Raw genomic sequence first — 26,706 nt, forward strand, 5'->3', positions numbered from 1 at the left:
CATCAAGCACATGGAGACAGAGTCCTTCCCTACCATAGAACAAACTGTCTTCCTCTGGCAATTAAAGTAATGAAACAACGAGGAGCTTGTATCAAAAAAACATGCTGCAACTCTAGCAAAGCTTCTTTTTATACCTTTCTTCTTTGTAAAGCATAGTCTTACCTATAGAAAGTTATGTTAATAAGATAGTAATTGCAAATTCCAGCACTTGAAGGCTACAAGAGGCCTTTGTTGTCTTTTCCTGCAAATTCTGTCCTAGTTTTGTAAAAGAGTTTACATCACACATTTCACTAGCACCCCTATGTCACTCAGCACACAGACATGTGAGTGGGCAGATTTCGGGTTGCATGTGCAAATGTAAATCTGATATTGCCCAATTTTTCAGTTTTAGGTTTTGTAAGCACATAGCATCCATCAGGAGAACCTTCGCACCTGGGTGCAGCACAGGAGGCAGGTCGTAGTGTGCGCTGTACTGAAGTACGAACTGCTAATTAAAAGAACACTAATTACTCTCGGGAACAGCGATGGGGTATGTGTGCAGGTGTGGAGGACCTACCTATGTTCACAGAGGGCTCCCTGGTGGAGCACGCTCAGCCCAGGACAGCTCCACAGCCCAAACCTTCCAAGCGACATTCCCAAACCTGCTGCTTTTGCACAAGCCCAAGCCCGGGACAGGAGTATGTATGCAGACAAGAAAATACTTCAGTTAGACCCAGTCTACCGAAAAGTTAATGCAAATTAAAACGAGCCACAGGACTGCTGGGGAGCTGCCAGCTCCACTCCCAGTGTTGCAAAGTTCCGGGGAGTGAAGTGAGAGGGAAGCCTCCTTGGGCTGTTGCTAATAGCCAGCAGAAGCAGTCAGTTCCTTCCAGCAGTGTGTGGGTCTCTGCTGCAAAGCAGCAATTGCCTAAGCAATCTATGTTGGCAAGTTTGGATACTTAAGTACTTCTTATGCTGCACAACACGCTGGTTGTACCTCACGTTTTGGAAACAGAATCAGCTGTAGCCCTGCCTTCAAGTACACACTCAAGAGATCATCATATGCAGAGCAGAGAAAGGATGTTGAATGAATCACAGGCTGGCCAGAAATGTGCAGGCTGTCCCATTCTTGGTATTTCAGGCAGCAGGTCTGTCACACACAGAGGATTCATTATGATCTGACTAAACTGAATGAGCACTGCGCTGTGAAAACCAATGGTTTACCTCCCTGGTGTGAAGGCAGTATTAGTATTTCCACTCCCTCCAGATCGCTCTCCTCCTACCCGTCTGCCGTGACCAAAACCACATGTTGGCACAAGATTAGCAGAAAATAACCACACTGTGACCTGCCTGCCACCCGCTAGTGGAAACTGGGAATTCACGGGAATTGAGGGAACTGGAGGCAGTTCACATGAGTTACACTCTTGGTACCGCAATTTATCTTCAAGTTGGTATTTCAGAGTTTCATATATGTTGTTCAGTTTCCCTGAAATTAACCTTTACGGAAAAAAAAAAAAAGAGAGAGAAAAACCCGCAGTCTTTCAGGGGGATCAGAAACCAATTTCAGGAAGCACTATCAAGTTTGATGGTAAATGCAGCCACTGAAAGTAAATGCATTCTTCTGTGTGTGTGTACTGGATTAATATTTTTATTGAGTTTCATACAGAAACAAAGAAGGAAAACTGCAGGATGCTATGTAACACACTGCTGGAATACCACAGTGCTATTTATTGCAGACTTGTCAGGAGTTGAGTGATTTTCAGTGTGGTCCATGAGGAAGCAAGAAGCTTGAACCAGGTGAGATGCTTTTTCCAGCCCTGACACCTGGGACCCTTCCTTGGCAGCAGTTGATGGCTATGGGGAGTGAAACAGGACAGTAAGAAAGTAAGGGGAAAATATGTGAGAACAGAAAGTCAGGATGAAGGCAGGAAACTGGAGGGAGCTGGGTGGTATTCTTTCAGCTAATTCAAAATTGGTATTTGCAAGTGAGTTTCAAATGTCTGTGTTTTTCATCTCTTCAAAAATAAACTATTTTTAGCTTTGAAGTGACCTGGAGCACACTGCTCTGGTCTGGATGCAAGTCGACTTTTCCATTTTGCTAAGAACATCTGCGTGGTGATCCTCGCCACAATGCCACCTGCAGCACTTCGGATGCTGAGGTCAAGCCTGACACGAAGACAGCTGTTTGGCCAGGAGATGGTCCCAAGGCACTTGCATCCCATTCCTTCTAAGGAACCAGAATGCACTACATATCTTTTTGGATGAAGGACAATATTCCTGAGAAATATCCAAGGATCACAGACCCTCTGCTGTTGTTACTCAGCTTATACACTATTTTAACTAGACATTTTCTGAAGTGCTTTGATGAAGTTCCTGACAAGCCTTTAGCAAAGAAATCTAATCTCATGAAATATTTCCTCCTGACCAAAGCATGGACTTTGTATGGACTGGGGAGGACACTGGAACATTTTTAATGTATCCTGAAATTCTGGGTCTCTGGCAAGTCTCTGAAGCCAAGAAATACCATAAGAATGTGCAGGGTATTACCTGAAAGTGCTCCACCTCTGCTATGTGAAGTCATGGCACTGTATGAGCATTAGAAAGAGCTCTCCCTGACTGACTGGAAAATCCATATTCCCCGTTAGTATTTTAACCTCTCCCCATAGACATAGGAAGAGAGGATGTTAACCTATTTATATGGGAAATCATTAGAAAAAGCACAAGATTTAAATTCACATTCATCAGTTTATTGGGATTTCTTGGTATTATTGTACTAGGTCCTTAATTGTATCTGTTTGCCTATAACAATTTTCAAGGGAAACAGCCCCATTACTTGACACTTGAAGAATTATATCAGGGATACATGGATCATTCTGTATGGAAGTAAAACCAGAAAGTCATGTACAATATTTTTGGCACCACTGCATAAACTTAGAGGTTACTCAGGCCATGCTCCGAGTCAAGGTACAAGACAGGGTAAGGACAGGACAGCTGAAGCAAAGAACCAAATAGAGGGACAAATCTAAACTGTCTGCATACAAGAATACCCCCAGCCACCTTGCCAAAAGGTTTTTCTGTAAGTAAAGTTGTCTTAGAATGACTTGTGGGTTGAGGTCATCACATGTCACTGCTGACATGGTTTCTGAAGGTCACCTTGGCAAACTCAATTTGATTTGTGTGGTTAAGCCTAATGCTTTCTCTAGACTCATTATCAGAAAATTTGGCAGTATATTGACATTATTATGAACTGAAATAGATTTACAGTTAAAACTCAGCGTAGCATTTCTCTCCAGTGTAAGACAGTTGGTAACAGGACTTATCACAGAGTCAGAGGACAAACCTGACCTTGCAAGTGAGTCACCACGGACGTCAAACCTCCCGACAACAGCAATTGAGTGAGATGTCTACAGAGCTCCTAGAAGAAGCCCTCCAAGCTGGGCACTCTTCCCACTTTCATATTCTCAATTGCCTAATTCACTGAGAGGGGACATCAAGGCCTGAATGCTATGTTACACTAATTTTACATACCATAATATTTCTTCTTAATTAATCCATGAGCATTTGTGGAGAGGGCTGTATCTAACTAGCATAGATCTTTCTAAAGCTAGAGAATGCTTCACTAATATATTTGGATGAAGTTTTTGATTTACAACCTTAATTACAGATGCCAGAAGTTCTACTTTTAAAGGACTTTTATATCAGAAATTGCCAGCTGACTCTCAAGAAATTCCTAGAAATTCTGCTGGAGGTGGAATATGATGGAGCTAATCTATTCTGAACACAGCTTGTTGAGTACACAAGTAAAACTGGCCAAGGTTTGCAGTAAGTCAGTCTGGGGAAGGAGGATGTCTGGATAAAAAAAAAAAAACCTCCAATTCTTTTTTCACGAGTAGTTGTGGTGGTTTTGTGTTTGCTTTCTTGGCAAATGTGGAATAAATACTCGAGTTCTGAAGTAGATTGTTAAGCCATCTATCAGGATCTATCCTTTTCCAGGAAAGGGGAGAGGAACAGAAATTTGTCTCATTTCTCAGTGAATATATTGAAAATTGAAAAAATACAAGTCATATTACCTATTTCTTGCCCAGATTTTTGCAGACATAAGTTATGTAACTAGCCAAGACCACAGGACAATCATGAAACAATGCAGGATCTATCTGTGTGGTAAAATGAAATGCATGTTCATTAGTTCCTATTTACTGTGTATGTGAGCATTTACATACTGCAGAATCCCGAGTCCTTAATATTTCATCATCATATGAGACTGAGTAATTTATGATCTTGACATTAGACTGGGACAGTAAAAAGAACAGTTGATTAAAATAGCAGTCACAGTAGGAATATGGAGGCCAACATATCATGCAGTAGGAAAGGCCACAAAAGTCATTTTTTCATGGCTGAGCATTAATGGTGATTTATTCAGATCGAGGCCTGATGATTTCAAGAGTTAAAAATCCAACCAAGTCATCTAAAAATGTCTCCGTGCATTGTGAAAGAAACAGAACTGCCCACCTGGATCCAGATGAGAAGCTGCAAGAGTCTGATGTACAGTGTCATCACTTTCTGACCTTTCAGCTTCCTATGTGCTACTTCTGGATCCTCTAACAACACTCTGTCTTCGTTCACTTTCAGAACCAGCCCACTTTTCTTCCTTATAATTTGGATTGTTGAATCTCTCTATATTTAAGAAAATAAAACTGAGGTTTGGATCCATTTGACCATACTAACAGTGAATTTTATTCTGTTTCTGTGGACTGAAAATCAAAGGTGAGGGAACATTTAAGTCATTTGCTCCATCTCAGCCCAACCATAAAAATCTTCTCATGTTGGTTATGCCTATGAATGAAATGCATCAGATGCTGATGCTGCAGCCTTTGAGTTACTTTAGCAGAAGTTCACCATTTGTATGTGGTTTGAATAGATGGAATCATGGGAGCACCAGAAAGGGCATCAATGTTCATCAGCCATAGCAAATCTGTAATCATGTTAACCATGCAGGACACAGTCTGACTAGACACTGGTAACAGAAAAGTGGCAGAAAATGCCCATGAGAATGGAAAGCTGTAAGAGCAGAGGGTAATGATAGCATGAAAATGGTGACAAAGAAACATTGGTCTTTTTGGATTATAAATGGATGCTTTGTTTGCTGTCCTCATCATCCTCACTCACAAGTAAATTTTCCCCCAAGCTCTTCATCCCATCATCTCCTTCTGTATTACATGGAGGGCTTTATGAACTTTATATGAACTTTAACCTCAGCTCCAAAATAGCTGCAGCAGAGTTCAGTGCCATGGCTGATTTTCCTGTGCCATATTACAGCTCCTCATTCACAGGCTTGGGATCTGAAAATACACAGGAATGGGGAAGTGGAGAAACAGAGAATGTGGCTTCAACAAGAAGGGAGAGAGTTGCTGGGGCAGTGATAAAGGCAATGGGAAGGGAGTGGAGGGAGGTTGGTTGTTCTGACTTTCTTTGGAAAAGATCACACAGGTATCGTGGTAGCCAGATGAAGTAAAATTAGCACCTGGCTCTGAAATTCAAGGTACGTATTCCTCCAGCCAGCACTGAAACCTCTGTAGTCCGGTAAGTGTATCTGGAAGCCAAAATAGCACCATACAGTTCTGCTTTGAAATATCCAGTTCAGTTTTTATTGCAGCAGTTCTCACACATGAAAGGCAGCCTGCTGCTTCTGCAATCAGCACCAGTGCAACTGTTAGGGACAGAGAGTTCCTCTGTCAACTGTGGAGTTTGCTGATACACACAGACCCACACGTGGAAACCCACCAGAAAGCATTCTGTCCCTTCACAACACTTCTACCAACAATTTGAAGTTTTTTTCCTCTTTTTTTTTAAATCAGGTAATTACCAAGAAGAATGTCTAAACTACTGAAATGTTGAAAACCCAAACCACATTTTTGTACAGTTAACTGTTTAGCTTTTGAATTCATATGACTAACACAGATCTTGATTTGATGTGGTTAATATCAACAAAGGAACTTCCAGTGAAGAACAGGCAGGGTCCAAGGAAACCAACATTAACTGCTCCAGAAGAAGGAACTAACATTTAAAATAAACAATTCCAAAGTAGCCAGCTTAGAAAGAAACTTCCCTCACAGCCTCAGAGAATTCAGGACTTCCTTGATTTATGACAGTTTATTTCTCTTACAGAGATGCATTTCAGAGAATTTGTCTGGAATGCTCAGGGAAACTCATGAGAGGAGAGGAGATCTTACTCAGTATTAGTGTATAGAGAGGAGATCTTACTCAGTATTAGTACGCTGTTGAGATTAATTAGCTTAACTTCCCCAAAACTCTGCTTTCATTCTAGACAGTAGATATGTGCACATCCTCATGACTAATACTCACAGGAATCCTTTTCAGAAGACCAAAATACAGATTTGTAGCATCCATCCTAGCTGGGTGGGATCTGAATTGTACATTATCTGCAGAACAGCGTGAATCCCAGCCCAGACAGAAGGGCTGGTTCTGTACTCACTGGCTACCCCTTGTCTGGGCATAGGCACGATGGTCGTCACGGCTTGAAAACCAGCTGAGGACATCTCAAACTACATCTTGTTCTTGGCACAATAACTTATGTGTGCTGCCATGGAGAAACGAATATACACATCATTCTTCAATGATACATAGCTGGGTCATTAATATCAGAATAAAGTGAGTCATCTTTATAGCCACTTGCCTACAGGTAAATGCCTAAAAGAGTAAGAGGACAAGCTGTATTCAGCAGGCTCACTCTTTTACCTCCAAACTTATAAAGTGATAATATGGACAGCATGAAAATGGAGATGCATAAGGAAGTGTCTAGTCACAGCAGTCAGATTTTTTGGGCATGTCCCATTTAGGTACGTCAAGGTCTGACCTTAATGCCTAGCTAAAGTGGGTGATGGAGATTCACACTTCTCTCAGCGCTGCAGGTTTCAGTATATCTGAAAGCAGACTCAGAAGCAATGTGGTGTCTAATTTACTTGCAAAATCAAAGAATTCCGATTTCAAGGGTTTCATTTAAATGAAAATTCAGATTCTGAAGAAGAAAACAAAACCCACTAAAACAGGAAGGACGGTATTGTGGTTAAGTTTCTAGTACGGGGCTCTGAAGACCTGAATTATGTTCCATTTCTAACCCTTCTGCAGACTGTCTCACTCTCTGACTTTAAGCAAATCACTGAACCTCTTGGTGCTTCAGTTCCCCTTTTCTATAAATCATGTTGCTGGTTTGGGCAGTTTAGACAATGTGGACAATCTGCTTCATACCATCATTTCCAATAGAAGCACAAGGGAGGAACTGAGGCTCTAACCCCAGAATGCTAATAGCAACATATGCAACCCTATTCACTTGAATCATTCTTGCAAGAAAACAACAATTTATTTGGCCTGGAAAAAAAAAAAAGTTAATTGCTCATTCACAACTGTCTTCATAAAAATAACAAAATTAGCTGTTTAGACATTCATGTATTAATTCCCACACTGATCACCAAACTCTGAACAAAACGCTATTCCAGAAACATGCTGGCCTGCCAATTAACTCAGTTTCACCTGAGAATTACTTCCTGCTTCTACAAAAATTAGGAATGAAGCTGAAATGGGGAGTGCTCGCTGATTTTCTAATTGTTTCCAGTTTTTTTGCACTTCATAAAGGAACCTCTGCCTGCATTACACTGTTGTTAGCATGGCTAAGGGTATGTTTTCTGGAAAAAACAAAACAAAACACCCCAAAAAAGTAAAAAAAAGGGGGGGGGGGGGGGGGGAACATCATATGCATTATCCCCAACAGACACAGTGCTCTCCCTCCTCCAGCACCACGTTCAGACCCATGCTTTTCCCTCCCTGCCTCCTGACAGACCTTTCCCTGCACCCCATGCACTTCCAGCCAGAGAGCAGGCCTTGCTGCTGCTGCAGAAACGTCTAGGGTTTCCTCTGAATTTTGTTTCATTTTCCAAGCCAATGTTTATGAAATAGGAGTCAGGGCTCTTCTTTTAAACAAAAGTTGAGTTTGTTCTTTATCTAAAACTTAGGAGCTTTACTGATGAGTCCCTTCAGCTCACAAGTATTACATTCCTGCCCTAAGAAAGAAAGCAGTCCTTTTCTTTCACCCTAGACTTTGCCTTTTTTTTCTTCTCCATCAACATGGAACAGAGGTGCCTTGTGATAAGGAGAAAAACAAAAAGTAGGTCTGAAGTGTTACACAAAGAAGGCTCTACTTACCAAAAAGACTCTAAGAAGTGCCTAATTCACCTTGCACTGTGCAGTGAGTGCTCATTAAGCTGAGTGACAGCAGAGATCGCAGTCATTTGATTTTGCAGCAGTGCTTCAAACTTAAGTAATTTCTGGAGGTCTTCTTCCCACGAGGGCTGTGCCCAGCAGCTCTGCATCGGCTCCAGATTTATGCACTGCCCTCTACTGGGTAAAGGAACCTCGTTTTAGCCAAGAGTAACATAACCTTATCTAAACCCACTGCAAGGGACCTATTTCCAAGGCCCAGATGGTGGGGCTTTTAAGTAGGGGGTGGGAGGGTTAAGAAAGAAAATAGAGGGATGAGGACAAGGCCTTGCAAAAGGAAATGTGAGTAGAAAATAATCAAGATATCCTAATAAAGCTCAACTCGTGGGACCACCAAATCTAAAGTCCCAACTCCTCCTATCCAAAAGTCCTCACTCAGCACGGGTTCTTCATATGTTATGACTGAGACCTGCTTCTCCTGGGCAAGCCTTTCTAGGACACATTATGGAGCATCCCAGCCTGCAGTTCACATACAAATGACACCGAACGCCCTGGGCAGCAGCCCGATGTGTTTGCCCATCACTGCCTGTGCTGGTAGGGTGGCTGGGAGCAAACCTACCCAACGGAGCCCCGCCAACCCCTGAAGCTTTGCAACTAGATAATATTACTGCATGCTTGTTGAATGAGGAAGACTTTTTGGACAGACGCTTTGTCAGCTACTCAGACCGTGGCAGCCAGACTGCACGTGCATCCGGAGATGTCTTCCCCTTGTGATCTTACAAAATCAAAAATTACATGAAAGTGAAACAACTTTCCTGGCACACCTGCGGCAACCAGCAGCCAACCTCCATCCCACCTGAGAAACACTGGGCTGCGGTATGGCCTGAGGGCCTCAGCGATGGCAGCAGGAAGGCAGCTCGTGTGCTGCAGGGCCTGGCTGGGAGTTAAAAGATCTGAGCTGTGGTTTTGGCTCTGATTTACCTTACTGTGACACAGTTAAGCACTTCCAATCTCTGCTCTTTGGAGGGGAAGTAGAGAACCTGGCCTATGCAGGTGTTAAGCTGTTAAGGTTGGTTGAACAAAGCAGCCTTTGAATCCACTCGCTGGCTGGAGTGCACTACAGCAAAGCAAAGAGCAAAACATTTCTCGCTATTGCATGTTTGAATTCTAAATAAGTTTCAGTTCCACCATTCCTGAATGCTTTTGTTTTAAAGAGAAAAGCACCCCCCACGCACTCATAGTGAACCTCAGCTCGAGTTCAGTTGCTCAGAAATGGTTTGAAAGAGAATTCTGTGCACAAAGGGAATCTCTGTGCCGGTTCTTAAAATGTATGATGAGCTCTGCTTCTCCAAATTCACAGCCATGCTCTCTCCCATGACAGAACACGAGCAGTAAATTGCAGTGACTAAAGCATCACCAGAAATTTCCAGGCTCACATACTGTATACCAGCAGGGCACTGTCACCATGAGGTTTACTTAGTCTGTGACCACGCTGGGTTTTGAAAAGAATACTGCGTCCCAGAGCATGAAATACATCCCCTCGAAGGACAACAGATGGGTCCCTTCTGGGCCTCACCCTTTAATCTTCTGACAGAAATATTTCCTTTTTGTAATGGGGAAACTGTCCTCCCTCTGCTCCTGATGTGAAGCAGTGCGGCTGCAGCACCTGTCTGTCTCACTGTGCTTGGAAGTGACAAATTCATGACTTGATTCCAAAGTCGACAGGACCTGCCTTCAGGAGCACATCGCACCTCGGTTGGGGTTTGCAAATCTCCCTGCGGGTGAGCAGCAGCCGCAACCCGCACCGGCTGCTGGTGACGCCAGAAATACAGCTGAGGATCTGAGCAGTTACTTCTAAATCTGATTGCCCTGCAGAAAACCCCAGGGAAATTCTGCTCTGAGAACTCCAAAACCAGGGCAGCATGCGGACGGTCCTCCCAGTGGAAGGATCACAGATTTCTCCGAGTGCTTCTATCAATCTACATTCGCGGCTGATCTAAACGTGCTCCCCTTCTCGGATATCACATCCTCTCACCCCCCCCTCCACGCTGGCCCACGCTGGCTTGGAGAGCAGCCATCGCCCCGCACGCCCGACCTTCCCACGCCGCCCGCCCGCTTTTCCTGCCGCCGCGCCCCCACGCCGGGCTCATGGCCGAACTGCAGGCGAGAACATCCCTCACCGGACCGCGGCAAACGGGGCACCGCGGCCGCAGGTCACGACCGGGGGCGGGCATCGGGGCAGAGGCTGAGGCGGCGCCGAAGGAGCTGGGGCAGGCTCGGCCGTGACTCGTGGAAAGTGAAAGTGAAGCGGCAGCCACGTGTTTTCTGGGAAGGGGAGGCGCGGCCAACCGCCGCCGCCGCGTTAAATAGAAAGCGGCGGCGATGCGCGGGCCCAGCGCGCCGGCGGAGCGGCCCCAGGCAGGGCTCCGGCGCGGAGCATGCCCAGGCGTCCGCCGGGCACAGCCGTAGCCGCCGCCGGGGCGCGGCCCGAGCCCGAAACCGAACCCGTGCTGCACGCTCCGGGGACGGCCCTCAGCCAGCCGCCGAGCTCCGGGCGAAGGTAAGGGAGGGTCGCGAGTTCGGAGACGCGCTCGGGAGAGTCGCGCTGCGGGGGTCCCCGGGCCGTTGCGGTGGATTGGATTGGATTGGCTTGGGTTGGATTCTTGTCCTCCCGCGCGCAAGACGCGGTTTTCGTGCGTAACATAGCGAAGTCCGACGCTGCGTGCGCTGAGGAGCGGAGCAGCCCCGTTTGCGGGGACGGGATCGGGCGGCCCCCCAACAGCCCCCGCCCGCCCGGGGCACCGCGACGGGACGACCCGGGGCGCCGCTCGCCTCTGCGCCGACACTTCGCTTTTTTGAACTTGAAGTACCGAGCGCTAATCCTGGCCCGCTAATTGGAAAAACTGACATCGGTTTCCTTCTGCTGTGTAAAGAAAGCCCAGTGGTACTTCCAGCTAGTTAAGTTATTTGCCAGCAGAAGGGTTTTGCAGCCCTCGTTGCCGTTTTGGGAGGGTAATATGACCTAAATGAAACCAAACATCAAGCTGTTAAATTAGCACGGACGGGAGCCCAGCTGTGCACTTTCCTTGCAGGCTGCGCTCGCACGTTGCCCCGAGCCGTGAGGCAGCCGAGGGATTCGTTTCTGAGAATCCTTCAAGGTTTCTCAACGAGCTGCAGCTGCAGATCTATATCTGACTGTAGGGATAAATCCTAAAATCTATGCTTGCCAGTAAGGTCACGGCAGCCGGCGGAGACGTATCGAACCGCACTGTCAGAGGCAGGCAGCTCAGGCCAACCTTGTTCCTGGTGCAGCACTGCTAATTCCTTTGAAGTAACACGAGGGATGAATTTAGTCCCTATGCTGAGAGATATATCAATAGGAAGCAATTTAGATTGGGCCACTTAAAGTGCATGTAATACAAAAAAGAGAGAGAGAGATAGAGACAGAGGAGTAATGCTTCGAGGGTTCACAGAGGTTGATGTGTGTAAGCTGGTGAGGCTGGAGCACCGCTGTCCCAGGGGAAAGTTGGGGGAATGGGAAATTGCCTTTTATGGCTGAGCCTCAGGTTAGCAGGAGAGAGGGAAGGAGGCTGAGGATCCCCAGGCAGTGCTGCGGCCGCCCCCTCCAGCTGCCTGCAGGCTGTGCCCTGCTGCAGCAGTGCCCTCCCAACTGCACGCCGGGTCCTGGTGCTGTCCGAGTTCAGACTCTGCTGGGTGGGGGAAGGTGGCTGTGAAACCTCCTTGCTTTGCAGTTGGAAGTTTTAGAAGACATTGAAGTGGGCACAGGGTCACTTTCAGTGGAAGGTTCCTGCCATCCTGCAGGCCCTGAGATGCTCCGTGGGCTCACAGCAGGGAAACTGCGTTATCCTCAGTAGCTGTTAATGATCCTTGCTAAATATTTTTGGAGCTTCAGACTTTGTAACAGTAGTAGACTGCTAATCGTGTCCAAAAGCGAGCAGTTGCTTGCCCAGTGCAAATTGGGAAATGAATAATTGATTAGTTTATAATGGTGGGAGGGAGGTGAATGGAGGACTGGGTCATTCAGAGCCTGCAGCTGCTTCTCCCTGGGATCTCACTCGGTGTCTCTTTGCTATTTCAGAATAGCTGCTGGAAAGCCGCCCCGCCGTAGCCACTGACGCTATGGAAGACCGCATCCGCTGGCCTAGGCTGTAGGATGGTAGCGCACAGCAAGGTGTCAGCAGACAATGCAGTTGCAGCAGACCCGCGATGTCTACTTGACCCTCCGGCACGGGATCGCTCTCAGGCTCGAGGTTACCGCGGCACAGGCCGGCCTGGCGCTGCGCAGGCACCGAGCAGCACGCACTTCCGAACCTTTCGCTCGCAAGCGGATTTCAGTAGCATCACTCGAGCAAGCAGCCTGCTGGATGCCTGCGGCTTCTACTGGGGACCGCTGACCGTCAGCGCCGCCCATGAGAAGCTGAAGTCTGAGCCCGAGGGCACCTTCCTCATCAGGGACAGCACGCAGAAGAATTGTTTCTTTGCCATCAGTGTTAAAACCGCGACCGGGCCCACCAGCATCCGGATAAACTTTCAGACGGGGCGTTTCAGCCTGGATGGCAGCAAGGAGACCTTTGATTGTCTTTTTAAGCTGCTGGAACATTACTTAAGCTCCCCGAGGAAGGTATTGGTCACCCCCCTGCGCAAAGTCCGTGTGCAGCCCCTGCAGGAGCTCTGCCGGAAGAGCATCGTGAAGACTTTTGGAAGAGAGAACTTGAACCAGATCCCTCTCAATCCTGTTCTAAAGGACTATCTGAAATCCTTCCCGTTTCAGATCTAAGTACAGCATTAACTGTATAGAGACATGTGAGAGATGTGTGAAGAAATCCAGCTTCCTGGGTTTTTAAACATGTTTGACAGTGAGCAAACCTATTTTTGTAGCAACTTACTGTATTTTGAAATGCAGCTTGAACACTTGACTTCCGATGTTTACAAAAACTGTTTGCACAAACCTGGGGTTTTAAAACCCTGGCATCATTTTTCTGCCAAGCAGAGTATTTTATTATTTTATAATATTTTTAATGCTATTAATGTAATAAACTTTATTGTGAAAGTTTTTAGAAAAGAATAGCATCTCTGGTTTTTGTTCTAAATGTGCTGGTATTTACCCTACCAGCAACCTCTGATTGCTGTGCGTCCAAGTGCTGCCCACAGGTGGGTTTCACCTTGCCCTGCTGTGAGTGCTGGCCCAACAGAGGAGTCCTGCCCCAAAAAGCCTCTAATGGAAAGATGCAGGCAAACGGAAGATGTATTTAGGATGTATAGAATCATAGAATGAATTTGGGTTGGAAGGGACCCTGAGGATCATCAAGTTCCAACCCGAGCTCTATCCTAAGTATGTGAGAGCAGGAGCAGTGTGCATAGGTTTTGAAGATGTAAATGAAGCCCTTGGCTGAGCTAATGGCTCCAGTGCTGGCTTGCCTTATATCTATTAAAAGCAACAAGACTCTAAGCAAGAAAAGGGGGCTGTCTGACACAACCAAACCGCATCAGTGAGGAAAAGTAAAACTTTTCCAAAATGCCATGTGCATACACACTTCAAACAGTGGTGAGCACAGGACCGCTATGATGCAGTGGATGAAGGATTGCTCTCTGTAAGACAACATGTGCAAGACAGCAGAGATTCGGGCTTCAAAAAGTTCCTTGCCTTACATTCCTGGTGACCTACAGGGCACAGATGTAATTTGTTGACAGGAATTTGTCTTAGGACTTAGCTCTTGATGACAGGATCTACAGAGCCTAATCCTGTAGGTATGCAGCTTTTATATCTGGTGGCTAAACTGCATTTAGAGAGAGCTGAAATGCATCAGAATGTTTTGTAATATCACTCGTGGGAAATTGGTGAAGGCACTGCTGCATTTGTGCGCTTATAAAATGTGAAATCAGTGCCTCCACAGAGCTGTAACTGAATGACTACAAAATGTGACCTATGTGATTTAATGATGAAGAGATATCACTTTATCACAAAGCAGTTCACCCCTCCCCCAAGCATTTCCTGAAATCCATGAAAAATAGACTTAGAAAACCAGCTGAACCAAATCACTTCAAAGAAGACACAGTGTCTTTCACAGAAATGTCCTCTATCAGCACAGATCTGCGGTGCTTACAGTAACTGGAAGCAGTAAATGAAGTCATCGCTACAGTTTGTAAGATAAAAGGTCTCTCCCCATACAGTAATTCACGTTCCTTTTAAAGCTAAAGCCACTTTTAGGAAACGCTGAGTATCTGTTACATAGCGTGCCTTACTGAATAATTTGTACAGCATAATTTACAAAGTCAGCTCTTCTATCAGTGATGATTCTTTGCAATAAGAAAGTTTCCTGCTCAGACATGAGTGAGGATCACTCACAGTGCTTTGGTCATTGTGAAGAAGAGAAAACCAGAGACCGCACAGGCGGTATCATATGACTCTTTGCTGTTCTTCCCTAGAAGTGCTTTTTTGGGTCTGTCCCGGTCCCTTCTCAGCCATCCCTGTCTGAAACTTGTCAGGCTGCGTTTCTGTTATTGCTGCTTAAAGCTGAAATTAATTGCCAAATGCTGTATTTTCCCACAGAAGCACATAAATTGGGGAAGTCATAAAGGCTATGCTATGCAACAGCTACGAACACAGACTGCCTGAACGCAAACAACTTTAAACTGGAGAAAAGCTTCTGCAGAGTGAAGGCTGCCAAACTGGTTTGCAGTCAGCAGAGATTGTTATCCTGCTCCCTGTGCTCTTTCTCCCAGCCCCATACTGTAGTCTTTAACCCCTCAGGCCCCAGGTGAATAACTCCTGCCTCCATATAAATAAATCAGTGCCCAGGTGACAGCATCACTGATAGAGCAAGCACAACAGGGCATAAAAGGTTATCCACCGTCCTTGAGAAGAACAAACAGAATTAGACCTAGAGGGATGGGAAGTGGCTTCCCAGTGAGGAACGTGGATTAAAGGAATAAGGATTGAGCTCACTTCACTTTCTTCCTGGCAGGAACAAACCTAATTTCTCTCAGAATAGCCTTAGCAGAAATGACCCATATCCTCGAGGTAAAGCGCCTGAATCCCTACCTTCTGTTTTTAGTTCAAAATGCAAACATGGGACAACCCAGAAAATAAATATAATCAAAGCTCTGCTCCAAGGACAAGGGCAGAATTCACTAAAATGTCACTTAATGGAAATGGAGATGAAGCTGGCTGGTATGTTTAAACTGCTACTGTCTTTCCACCCCCCCCCTTGTTCTTCCCTTTCCTTTGCTGCTGCCCAGCATGCAGCACAGAGGCCAGTTGCATCCTCTCAAGCAGGTATCTGTAAGCTGCTCCAGAGCACAAAATCCTTGTGCAGTTGATGTGCTCACATCACTGTGACACATCCTCTAAGGAAGAGGTCTGCTAAAACACCAGTGGGCACTGATTTATGGACTCTATCAGACTCCTGAAGATTTCTGAAAGAGCACCAGCTGCCAAATCTCTCATTCTCTGCCTAATGAAGTACCAGCAAGGTCAGATAGTGCACTAGCTGTATTCTGCCCCTCCAGGCAATGGAAATGCAAACAGCACAGTGATTTCGGCCCTCTCTGCTAACTAGCACATGAAGAGTGGTGCTTGCAGTCCCTCCCCTTCCTGCCCAGCTCTTTCCTCTGACCCTTTCACTGGCTGTGGCTGGGAAGTGAAGTAAACTGAATCTGGTGAAGGACTACACACACAGTCAGTGGGGAAGGGACAGATTAGAAATAATACCATTTGCAGCAGGGCTGTATCACCGCACAAGGAGCCCCACGTTCTGTCCCATTGCATCCCACTGGCACACCCACTCTGTCTCTGCTCTGGTACAATTCTATAGGCAACAAGGCTGGGGCTTCCTCACTTTTTAAAGACTGAAACATGCATTTGCTTTCAGAGTAAGTTAATTTACATACCATGCTGCAGCTGTAAAACATTTGGTAACGAATGGAGCTAATTAATAGAACTGTAGGTGTCTGGTTAATTCAGCTGTGAAGGGTTATGGGATGCTCAGTAGGAACCTCTTGAATGACAAGTGTAACCTCACCCACTGTGCAGCTGTGGTCATGCTAATTCTGTTATGATTGAAGTCATTTACAAGAAGTGAGGCTTCAGCTGCAGTCAGCACTGATGCTATTTTCAACAGCCAAGAAAGAATCATCCCCTAGGGCAACACGCTGACTGTATACAGCCATCAATACTCTTCACCCAACCTGTACTTAATCCTCCTCTGTACAATGCATTCACCTCTTGGACCTTCTCATTCAGATTCAGTGGCAGACTTTCCTATTGTGCTCTCATTCAGTCCCTGGCTCTTCTCCTGCCCCTCCATTCATGGTGCTGTCAGTTGTATGAGCAATGCATTTATTAGTTTCCTCAAGCTTTCAGACAAAGCCTGCATAACAGCAACAGCAACAATTTGGACTCTGTGCAGCTTTCTGTGCACAGTGTAACCCAACAGCTGCATATGCAGTAAGTTTCAAGGATGCTCTGGTTGCTTAGAAGCAACATTCCAGACCCTTGACTAAGACTTGACTAAGGCTTACTGTTTCTGTAACACTCAGTTGAGTAGTCTTGTTTGGGTATTCCTTGAGTCAAGTCTTGTCCATGAGCCATCACTGTTCAAGCAATCTAGAGAGATTGGGGGATGGAGATAGTGTATCCTATGGACTCTTGGTATGGAGGTAGTTTAGATATGGTCTGTAACTTTATCTTTGACATGAATTCAGGAGGTAAATGTACTACAGAAAGAGTAAGGCTACTAGCTTCTTTCATTGCTCTCCTCAGATAAAAACTAGTAAACCTTCTTGCTAGATCCCTTGCACATATTCCAGTACACAGTCTGCTCAGAAATAGTTTTTGTCAAATACTTCAAAGATTATTTTTGGTTTTCTGTCCCCCTTAGACTCCCAGCTACCCTCACCAGGTAAGCTGTTCACGACTGTACTTTAGACATCTGACAGTTGCAAATCAAAGGATTACAAAGGCAAATGCCTAATTGCCAATGGGGCAATTAGATCTCTAGGTTAGGTGCCTGGATGACGCTGTGTGGATGTTTCCCCAGGTTTCTCCCTGTTTGCAAGAGGGGCAGATGTAAAACAAAATGAGCCATGAAAACTTTGCAAACATGACATAGCAATTACCTTTTGCTTAAAGCAGATTCAAACAACTGTTTTCAGCCAGGAGACAGGAATTTCCCTTTTCAAGTACAAGGACCTCCTCTATCTAAACGTGTGGTTACTCAGTAATTATGATGAATGGAAAACCTATAACTGTCCTGTGACTAGATGTACCACATGCAAGGTGTTATCTTACACAAGTGCAGGTCTTTTTGATGTGGAAAGGCAAGAAAAATGGAAGACCAGGAAGAATTCTAATTTTGCAGAAAGAAAAGAATATGCTTGTCAGACTGACTTCACAAAACTGGCAGCCAAGGGATGCTTTCACCAGACAAGATAGCCCAGTAGCTGGAGAGCAGGTGCTGTACTCTATAGCATTCTTTTGGTCCACAGCTGTGCAACACAACATGTAGCTATCACCTATAGAAGCCTGGCATGTACTACATTGGTATAATTATATGCAAAGTAGATGGTGCCTTTCTCAAAGGCAATAATTTCAGTTCCAGTATTCTCAGCCCAGCACATTTGGTAAACTAACGTGATTTCCATTTTCTGGCTGCTGTAAATTTTCTCGTGGCTTGCTGTAGAGAAGCAGCTAGTGATTGGCTGAGCTCTGCTAAAAGGCTGTGCAAATGACTGGCTGCTTCATATAAGCTTGCTATAGTTCTCCCTACAGACATCAATTAAAAAAAGTCCTGATGTGTGACAGCATTTACAAATACAACTCTTATAATTTATCAGTTATGCCAAAATAGTCCTCTATGTTTTCATTCAGTTAAATTAATTTTATAAAGGCTGCAGTGAGAGAAATCTTAGAGCTAAGAAGGGATTCCTGAACAGCCCAGAAGGTAGAGATGCCTAAATCATCTCAAGACTTATGCACCAACTGTTTTATAGCAGTCAGTTTGCTGTTGCACACCACGTTTGCATATACTTTCAACAGTAAAATAGCAGGGCCTACAGAAGCTGTGATGTGTAACAGATACTCCAGTTAGCCACAGCAGTGCCTGGGATAGAAAATAGTTTAGAACAGAAATTCAGTTTGTGGGTGAACTGCTGCTGCAATGAGACTTAGCAACTCTGAACTCCAATGCAGCATGTACAAAATGTATATTTGTAAGTAGTTTGGGTGTCATGGCAGCTCAGAGTGGTGGACAGAGCCCTGTTCAAGGCATCAGAAACCTTTAGTTTTACTCTAGAATCTGCCAACACGCTGTTCTGTACATCACACCGATTCACCTTGTAATCTCATCCCAGCTTTCAACTGTATGCATAAATTAGACTGATCTTTCACAGCACATAACAGAATGTGTCTCACCTTCTCCTTTTTGGGACCACTTGGCAACACTGCAAGGGTTTCAGTAACAGGGTACTCAGTTAGGGGAAGGTTTTTTTCTTTCAGTTCAGTATGGTCTATTTTCTGGCCACTACAGCTGCCCTTCTGAAACCACAACGTCCTAAAGCACAACTTTCTGACAGTAGGATGACAGTCTCTGGATACCAGCTCTGAGTCCATATACCTCCCCGTGCCCTCAACCCCCTACCTGTGCAACGGGTATTGAGCTCCAGTCCTCCAAGACTGTAATACACATATTTAGGAGCAGCCCTGGGGTACAGAAGTACAAAATAGCAAGAAGGATTTGCTGATTGTTTTCTCAAACGTCTAAGTAGTGTTCTGTATCTACTTTTAAAATCAATGTGCCTAATGAGGAAGAAGTTGTTCGTGTGAACTCTGCAGCTTGCACAGCGTATCTTTTTATTATACTGTGGAACTAATAAAACCCAAGTAATCCTTCTTCCTGATAGCTGTAAATCTATACACTATGCAATGTCATAGATGTTCTTTTCCAAGTTTAATACAACAACAAACTCAATCACAGATATTGAAATAGCAAAGGACTTCCAAATCTGCATTAAAAGACACAAATGAAGGCAACAGGTGAAGCTATATCTATATACTGAGTGAGGACTCCACACTGTGGGGCTTCTGGATGGCTTTCTCAGTCATTCCTATTATTTTATCCTTGCTTTCCTACAGATCTCATTTTCTTTGCAATTTCAGGACAGTTTTTAAGCAGACTGTTATTTAACAGAATACAGTAATGTCTCGCATCTGTCCAAAATACATTTTGGGATGGTAAGCCCAGACAGGTGTTAGCAGTGACACTTCCACTGGGGACGAATAATGTTTGTGACTCCTTAAAGTTTATGGCACCACATCTCCTCTGCCCGGCCTGAGCTTCTCATGTGAGCAAAAGGAAAAGCTGACTGCTGCACTGTGTCCTGTGGCGGTCACACTGTGCGCTAACCGTTATCTGCCAACACTGTGTACAAACACAGCAGTGTGAAACACGACCCGAAGGCGTACACCAGGCAGGTGTAGATGGCCTTTAGTCAGTTCACAGGCACACGTGTAATGCCACTAGCTTGAATGCTGGATTGAAATGCCCGGTTCAAGTTATGGCCAGAGCAATTCAGGCTTTCTTACAGAGCCCAACTCCATCTGCTGAAGGCAATAGGAACTGAAGCAAGCTGAAAAATAATGGTGAGAGAAAATGTTTTCTTGCTAAAGGAAAATTTTGTGCAAAATGTGGGCAGACTGTGGCATGTCAGAAGGGGCTGAAAAGCACCCTGGAAGACTGAGAAATTTTGGAAGGAGGCAATGCATTCAAGAGAGCCAGAGAAAACATGACCTGGGTTTTGCAAGAATTGCATGGAGGGATCAAGAGCTGTGAGGGCATATAGGTGAGGCTACAGCTAGTGAGAGAACTGTGATGAAAAACGAGTCCCAAGTGCAGAATAGCTACGCAGCTTTTGTTCAGAGCTATTTACTCTGCGATCCAAATGTGTTACACAAATCAGCACACTCCTAAAGCTGCTCAGCGTCTGCTGATGATGGTGAAGGCCTAAGCCCTTCTTGAAGGCTTGGAGAAGCCCATTAATTAATTGCCATACAAACTGTACTTCTGTAGGTCCAAATTTTTCAAGCTTGGATTTAGCGCAGGTCAGTGTTAACCACCTCTACTGCCTGAGCTGAAATATGCACTATTGAAGCTTAAACCACATTAAGTGCACAATTTTGCAATTAACATAATGTGCTGATCATAGGGAAAAAAAAGGAGGGGGAAGAGACACCTATTAAACACCTTCATAACACAGTGTCTTTTTAAATAATCTAGAGCAAAGTATTTATGAACATCCCCCAGCCTGAGTCATAAAGCCTTTATGTAGCAGGCAGATTATGAAGGTAGCTCGATCTCACCAGCTATAAAATTTACTGAAGTTGCTGAATTTTAAATACTGTCTATTGAGTTAGGTGGTCATTTATTCCTTTATATTAGGACAGCTTTGGCCAAAGTTCAGCTTGCAAGGTTCAGTAAAATAGCATCTCACAAGGTTCTTGCAAAATATACAGCTTTGACCCTGCAAAGACCACACGTCACCATGGAGAAACAGAATAAGGGAAAAGAAACCAAACTCAGAATAACTGCACTCCACTCACTTTTACTTCAAGCTCTTGCAGGTACTACTTTTCCTTAGTTGCATAAGGAGATGCGCAGACTGCAACAGTACGTCCCTGCAGCTCAGTGGGCACTGGCACCCACGTATAAGAAAAACAAATCCCTCCCTTCTAATTCCAATCCATCCTGCTTCCACTGATTTCCTGTCCTCCAGCACAGTTCAGTTCCTAAGAAGAGTTGCACAATACAAATACACTGTTGCATGTGCTAACAAAATAATTGACCTGCCACGAAAAAGCTGGCATAAATACTATCTTCTCTTGGTAACTCCTAAACAGCTAAATTGCATGTGGCAATGTTGTTTGCTATTAATGCCATTTTAAAGAGATATAACGCCCACAAATCTAAATGGAACAGCTGGTGGCCTGCTGCATGCACAAATAGCTTCTTTTACCATAGAACAACTGCAGCACTGCACCAGAAGCAAGGCAGCTAAGGAACACAACTCACAGTCACACTCCTCTACACTCCTCTCTCGTGTACAGTCCTTCAGGAAATTAAATGTGGATAAGGGAAAAGAGTGCCATCAAACAGTACTTGCTAATGTTTTTAATGGAACAACCACCTTTTCACTGAATTCAGATTTTGCTTTACAGATCAGTTCTGGTTTTCTGTGCTGCATGGTTCAATATTAAGCTTTGAGAAGGATGAGCTACTTGATATTCCACATCTGCTCAGATTTTATAATTTTCTTTGAAGGCTTAAAAGAAATAAATATCCCCATAAGACTAAGTTGGAGCTGTGACTTGTACATACTAGCCCTGCCTAGGAACACTCCAGTTTGTGATACCTACTTCTGTTTAGGAAATGGAGCTGACAGGAATCCAGCTTTAACAGAGCGAGGTGTACACAGGAGAAAGAATGACGACTGAACTGTGAATGACGTAAATTCCAGCAGTGATTCTGGAGCAAGGTCTAAACTGCAGGATTTCTCAGACTCAGGAAGCAGTCTAGCTGTGGGTTGCACACCTGCCCTCTTCAGCTTTTTGCACAGACCCTGCATCACTTCCCCAGAGGAAAGCCCCTTCCCCTCTACTATGAAGCCTTGGAGTGAGGCAAAAAGGACTTGAACCTCTTTCTCTTGTAGCACTAGGTCTAGTTGAAAGGAATTGCTCTGACCTCAAAATAAGTAAAAGAAAATAATTTCTTGTTGAACAGAACTTCCTCAGGACTTTCATTGTAGAAAGCTGTGAAAGGGTGAGACCGTCCATATACATAAGGCAACTACCTCCCAGGAGCAAAGACACAAAGAGGAGAACTTGCCAAGAAGCATATGCTTTTGTGAATTTCTACTAATCTGTTTTACCAAAGTTGGAAGAGTTTTGCTATTGATCACAGTGGCAGCAAGGGCAGGACTAGACTGTGCGCATATCAGGCTGACACAGTGTAAGCTCTCCGTAGTCAAGAGCCTTGATTTCAGAACAAAGGCTTACTCACTGTACAATGACCCATCACGTAATGCCACCTGGGCTGTGCTGGTCCGATCTGACTGTAAAGTACAAAGTGGCTCTGACGGTGACAGAAACAGGATGTTGGTGGTGACAGGAAGTTCAGGTGTGTATAAGAAAGAAGCGCTCTGGTGTTTGCATCTATCAGAAAGTGAGTGACCTAATTTAGGAGAATCAAACTGCATCAGGATATTAGTCTTCTACTTGCCACCTCATCAGAGATAAATCTGAATTTGCTTGGTCTTGCTGGTTCTCAGATATGTAGCAGCTCCGTTCTGGTTCCTTTGATCACAGGATGAGTAACAGAAGTCCTAAGAGTTGAGGAATTTTCTCTTTCCCTCATTTAATTTTGAAAAAGCCCAAGGGATATGGCTAACAACCATAGTCATATCTGGTTCAGGATTTCCAGATTTGATTATTAATTCTCTCAGACAGATTATTTGCCAGAGAATAGCATTGTTTGAACATGCCTTTGTTAGTGTTTATTGAGGGCTTTTCCTTCCCCTGTTTTGCCCCACAGAAGGCTCTTTCATAATTGCAGCTCTTTCATTCCCTATTTCATATATGCCTTTTCAAACACACAAGGGACTTCAGGCTTAGGTACAGACACCTGGTCAGCTGCTCTGACACATGATTTAAGTAAGACCTATTGAATCTCCCACGCTGAGGACAAGGCCCTTTTGAAGTTCTTGGTTGTTCACCCCCCAGAGACACAATAGCATGTATTTATGCTGCTCAACATAGATTTTTTTTTTTTTTTTTTTTTTGATTCTGCAACCTCATTCATGGCTACAGATGTGGTTTTTGTGTAATCAGACAACCCAATCTGCTCTGGGCTCTGAATGATGGAGACATGTTCTTCACAGTGAAACAGCCTGTTTTCTCCTGCAAGCACACAGACCAACTCAGAGTACCAGAGCTGCGTATACCTGGAGGAGACCTTATCCCATAAAAAGCCACTGCTCTCTTTTGTTGAGGTAGCAAGAGGAAACCAGGGAAACATTTGTATTATATTCCATTAAAGCCCTATAAACCTAATAGCTGGACTTCGACCAACACTTAGATACCATTTCATATGGAAAGAAGCTCAGTTTATATAACCCAGGCTTTACTGAGAACTTTCTACAGTGGCAACCATGTGACAAACCTTTTCCCTCCTCTTCTCCACTCCAATAACACTCGAGGAGGCTATATACAATTGCATGCAATTTGTGGGATGGGAATCCCCTTTAAAAAAACTCTGCTGGCTTCATATGCATTGTAAAACTGCTGCATTGCAATCAGTCAGCAAGTAAACAAGACGGAGAAAGGGCAGAGAGATGAGGGCAGCTGTCGTAACTCTTTCATGCTCCAACAGTTGGAGAAGCTGGAACTGGAGGAGCCATGCCCTTGCCTGTAAGAACTAGGGGATTTCCCTACCATTTCCAAGGAGAAATCCATAAGGAAAAATACTGTGGCATTTCCCTATGTCCCTACTGTGGAGTTCCTGAAATAGTTGTTACACAAGTTGTGAAATCTGTCCCGTCCTTTCAGAGGAGGAGGGGACAAATACGGACCTGCGGAGCTGGATGACAGCAGAGGACAGAGCTAGGAAGTCTTCCTCACCCTGCGCCTCTATGGGAGCCTGTGGGAAGTTCTGCAGCACAGGAAGAGCTGGCTCTGATGCAGCTTGCTCTGGCTCCTAGCACGCATTAGTCATTTTGGTTTGGTAATGGTCCAAAGGCAGCCACCCAGCTACCCACTGACAAGCTTGAATCTACCTGCCAGGGTTGTAACTTCTGACAGCAGGAGTCCCAGGCACCCATGTCACTGCCAGCGAGCAGGAGAAAACAAACAGGAGGAGGTGTGTGTGGTGTGGTCTGCAAACACAGACATGTGATGTGCTGATGACGTTTTCCAGATCTGGGGAGGCAAGGGTACTCTGGTAAGTGGGAGCAAAAGTGAAGATCACTGAGGCTATTTGAAAGTAATGACAAAAATGACAAAAATGCCATTAGGAAGGTGGTGCACATTCACTCACTACTGTGTTACTATGTGGAATTTCCATGATTTTCCTTAAGATGGTAAGTTGATATGGCAGATGCATTACTCATGTGAGGTGTGAAAAGGTCTCATTTAATCAAAAGGATCGATCATTTCATCTTAGGGACATAGTTTAGCAGGCAATACTGGCGGTAGGTGGATGGACAGACTAGATGATCAAGAGGTCTTTTCCAGCCTTGATGGTTCTATGATTAAAGGCAATTGCTTTAATCATTCATTCATGGCAGATCACACTTCTCTTCCCACCTATACTAGATCTCTTCCCATCTCCCTCCTAGAGTTACATAAACACTAAAGTGCCTTCAGTACATTTGTGTAACGTATGTGTTGTGCTGGGTGACTGATCCTCCAAACTGAAGCTACCAAGCAGGTAAAGGCAGACTCAGTGAAGTAGCAGACTTACTCATACTGCACGTGTGATCCCCAAATGAAGCATCTAAGGCAGTCTGAAGGACTTAGCTCAACTAGTATGTTCCCAGCGAAGTGGGCACTATAACCTTCTTTGAGTTGCTCTAAGTAAGAACATGCCTACTCTTAGGACGCTAGGCCTGCCTGGTAAGTCAAGCTAGTCCCAGTCAATATTTTGCACTGCTGAAAATGATTTTAGCTTTTCTTGTGAGCCAGTATCTAGAAGGCTGCCAGCTGCCTATTTTGCACAATAGAAACAATGTAGGCAGGGTGCCTTTTAAAAAACAATTTAAAAGCAAGGCATTGCAGACCGCTGACACGATCCAGTGACTTCTGACTACAGCTTGGCCTTTCCCTTTCCCCATCCCTGCTCCTCGGCCATCAAATCCCACCTCATCCTTTGTATTGGCTCTCAAACCCTTTCAGAGCCAAGACAATCTGCTAGTTCAGGGATAAATCCAGTGATTTCACATTCAGGAGCTGAAATGGCTAAAAGAAGCATCCAAGAAGTGCCAGAAAGTGCTAAATTCTGTCAGGAACATGTGGCTGGGATAGATTGCAGTCTTTCAAGATTTTAGTACAATTGGTTGTTCTGTTACTCATGTTAACCTCCATACTGCTGAATATAAAAAACTCCTTTGTGTATTAAAGAACACTGAGAGCTTCTAGGAAGTACCAGCTCCTGTTTGTTTGCCAGATCTGTCAAATCAGTCATGCAGAACATCAATAAAAGACAAAATTCCCAATCTACATCAGAGCCACTGAGTGGCTGTTGAGTTTGGCAGGATCGAATTGGAAATAAAACGCTGAACTGACAGCGTGTACCCAATAGCTGAGGGAAATCAGAGTCTATTAGTAATGCATCAGATAGGAGCCACAAATGAATGTGTATCGTGACTGCTTTTGTTAATATTCCACATAGAGGGAACAGCCTTTCTGCCAATACAACTCTGCCAAAAAAAGAGATGAGTGCAAAACATACCTTCCTGGAGCATGAAGGGAGAGAAAGTTAAATTTAAACACTAAACTCAGACTTCATTGGAAAAATAATTAAAAATAAAAAAAGAAAGAGCAGAAATAGATGCAATTAAATCAGGGTACTTATGGAGTAAAATAAAAACCTGAGAGAATGAAAGTATGCCACTGACTAATCCAAGAACATTTCAGATTTACAGTGAACTGCATTAATAAGCAATTCAGAATTAAGTCCTCAGTTTTCCCTAGTCTTTTTTAGGCAAAATTTCCATAGAAGTTGTTGCAGAAGCCTGACAGCTATTGCAAAACTGAGTCCAAAAGAGAACACGGAGACTGGAGTTTGTGCTGAAATACACCTCTTGCACAAAAAACAACTGGCTGGAGGAAACCAGCCTGTTTTATTTGTGTAATGACATCTACGAATATGAATTCACAAGCCTTCTGCATTGGGTCAGACTGAACGAGCTACTTCATGGGTAGGGCACAGATTTCTATTAAGAAACAGGATTCTCCTGAGGGGAAAGGGTGCAACTGAGCAAGAGCTTAAGGATCCCCTGCAAGGGCCATGGCAACAGAGGGAAAGAAACAGAGCTGTGGAGATTTGGACCCCAGAGCAGGAAAAGAACAGCAGAGCCTTTCCTGAGCCTGCAAAGAAGCAAAGCCTCAGGGCCAACAGCAGGTACACACAGGGACTGCCACAAGGCTTCCTTTGCATGACTCCAACCATACACTGGATGACTTCAGCAAATGGTACAAACAGGCACACAGGTCAATACTGAGTTCTTGGAAAAATGGGAAGAGGAGGAAGGGTGGGGGGAACCAACAGTAACTTTTTTTTTTTTTAAACTTACTGGAATCCAAAATCATCTTCACAGAAAATGTGGTTGGTTACTATAGAAGGAAGGTGATTGTTGCAATCTGTCTGTTGGTAATTCCCTGAACAGAGGAGCAGCCTTAAGGCCAGTGTGCTCTTATTTTCTTGCATA

At 44.6% G+C, this 26,706-nt stretch overlaps 2 protein-coding genes across 8 annotated transcripts in view; one reads left to right on the forward strand and one right to left on the reverse strand.

The window, feature by feature from the left end:
* The window catches only part of RMI2 (RecQ mediated genome instability 2), a 75,287-nt gene that overhangs the window by 30,132 nt on the left and 18,449 nt on the right, over positions 1-26,706 (reverse strand). For 2 of the 5 annotated variants that reach the window (XR_006931458.1, XR_005839734.2), the window contains exon 1: positions 10,392-10,575. The exons of 2 other annotated variants lie outside the window; for them this stretch is intronic. The gene's annotated coding sequence lies outside the window, so the exon portion shown is untranslated. Of the gene's footprint in view, positions 1-8,196; positions 8,360-10,391; positions 10,576-26,706 lie in introns of those variants that run through there. One more of the 5 variants, XR_006931456.1, reaches the window with a different exon arrangement.
* On the forward strand, positions 10,606-13,294 carry SOCS1 (suppressor of cytokine signaling 1). Of its 3 annotated transcripts, none has more exons than XM_015294233.4 (2): positions 10,606-10,771; positions 12,311-13,294. In XM_015294233.4, the coding sequence occupies exon 2, from the start codon at positions 12,386-12,388 to the stop codon at positions 13,007-13,009; it is 624 nt and encodes a 207-aa protein (XP_015149719.1). In that variant the 5' UTR covers positions 10,606-10,771; positions 12,311-12,385; the 3' UTR covers positions 13,010-13,294. The 3 variants fall into 3 exon arrangements, with proteins under 3 accessions (XP_015149719.1, XP_046756609.1, NP_001131120.1); XM_046900653.1 differs by having other exon boundaries at positions 10,696-11,935; NM_001137648.1 differs by lacking the exon at positions 10,606-10,771 and having other exon boundaries at positions 12,351-13,059.

The sequence above is a fragment of the Gallus gallus genome, chromosome 14 (genome assembly GCF_016699485.2).
Source record: "Gallus gallus isolate bGalGal1 chromosome 14, bGalGal1.mat.broiler.GRCg7b, whole genome shotgun sequence".
Taxonomy (NCBI): Eukaryota; Metazoa; Chordata; class Aves; order Galliformes; family Phasianidae; genus Gallus; species Gallus gallus.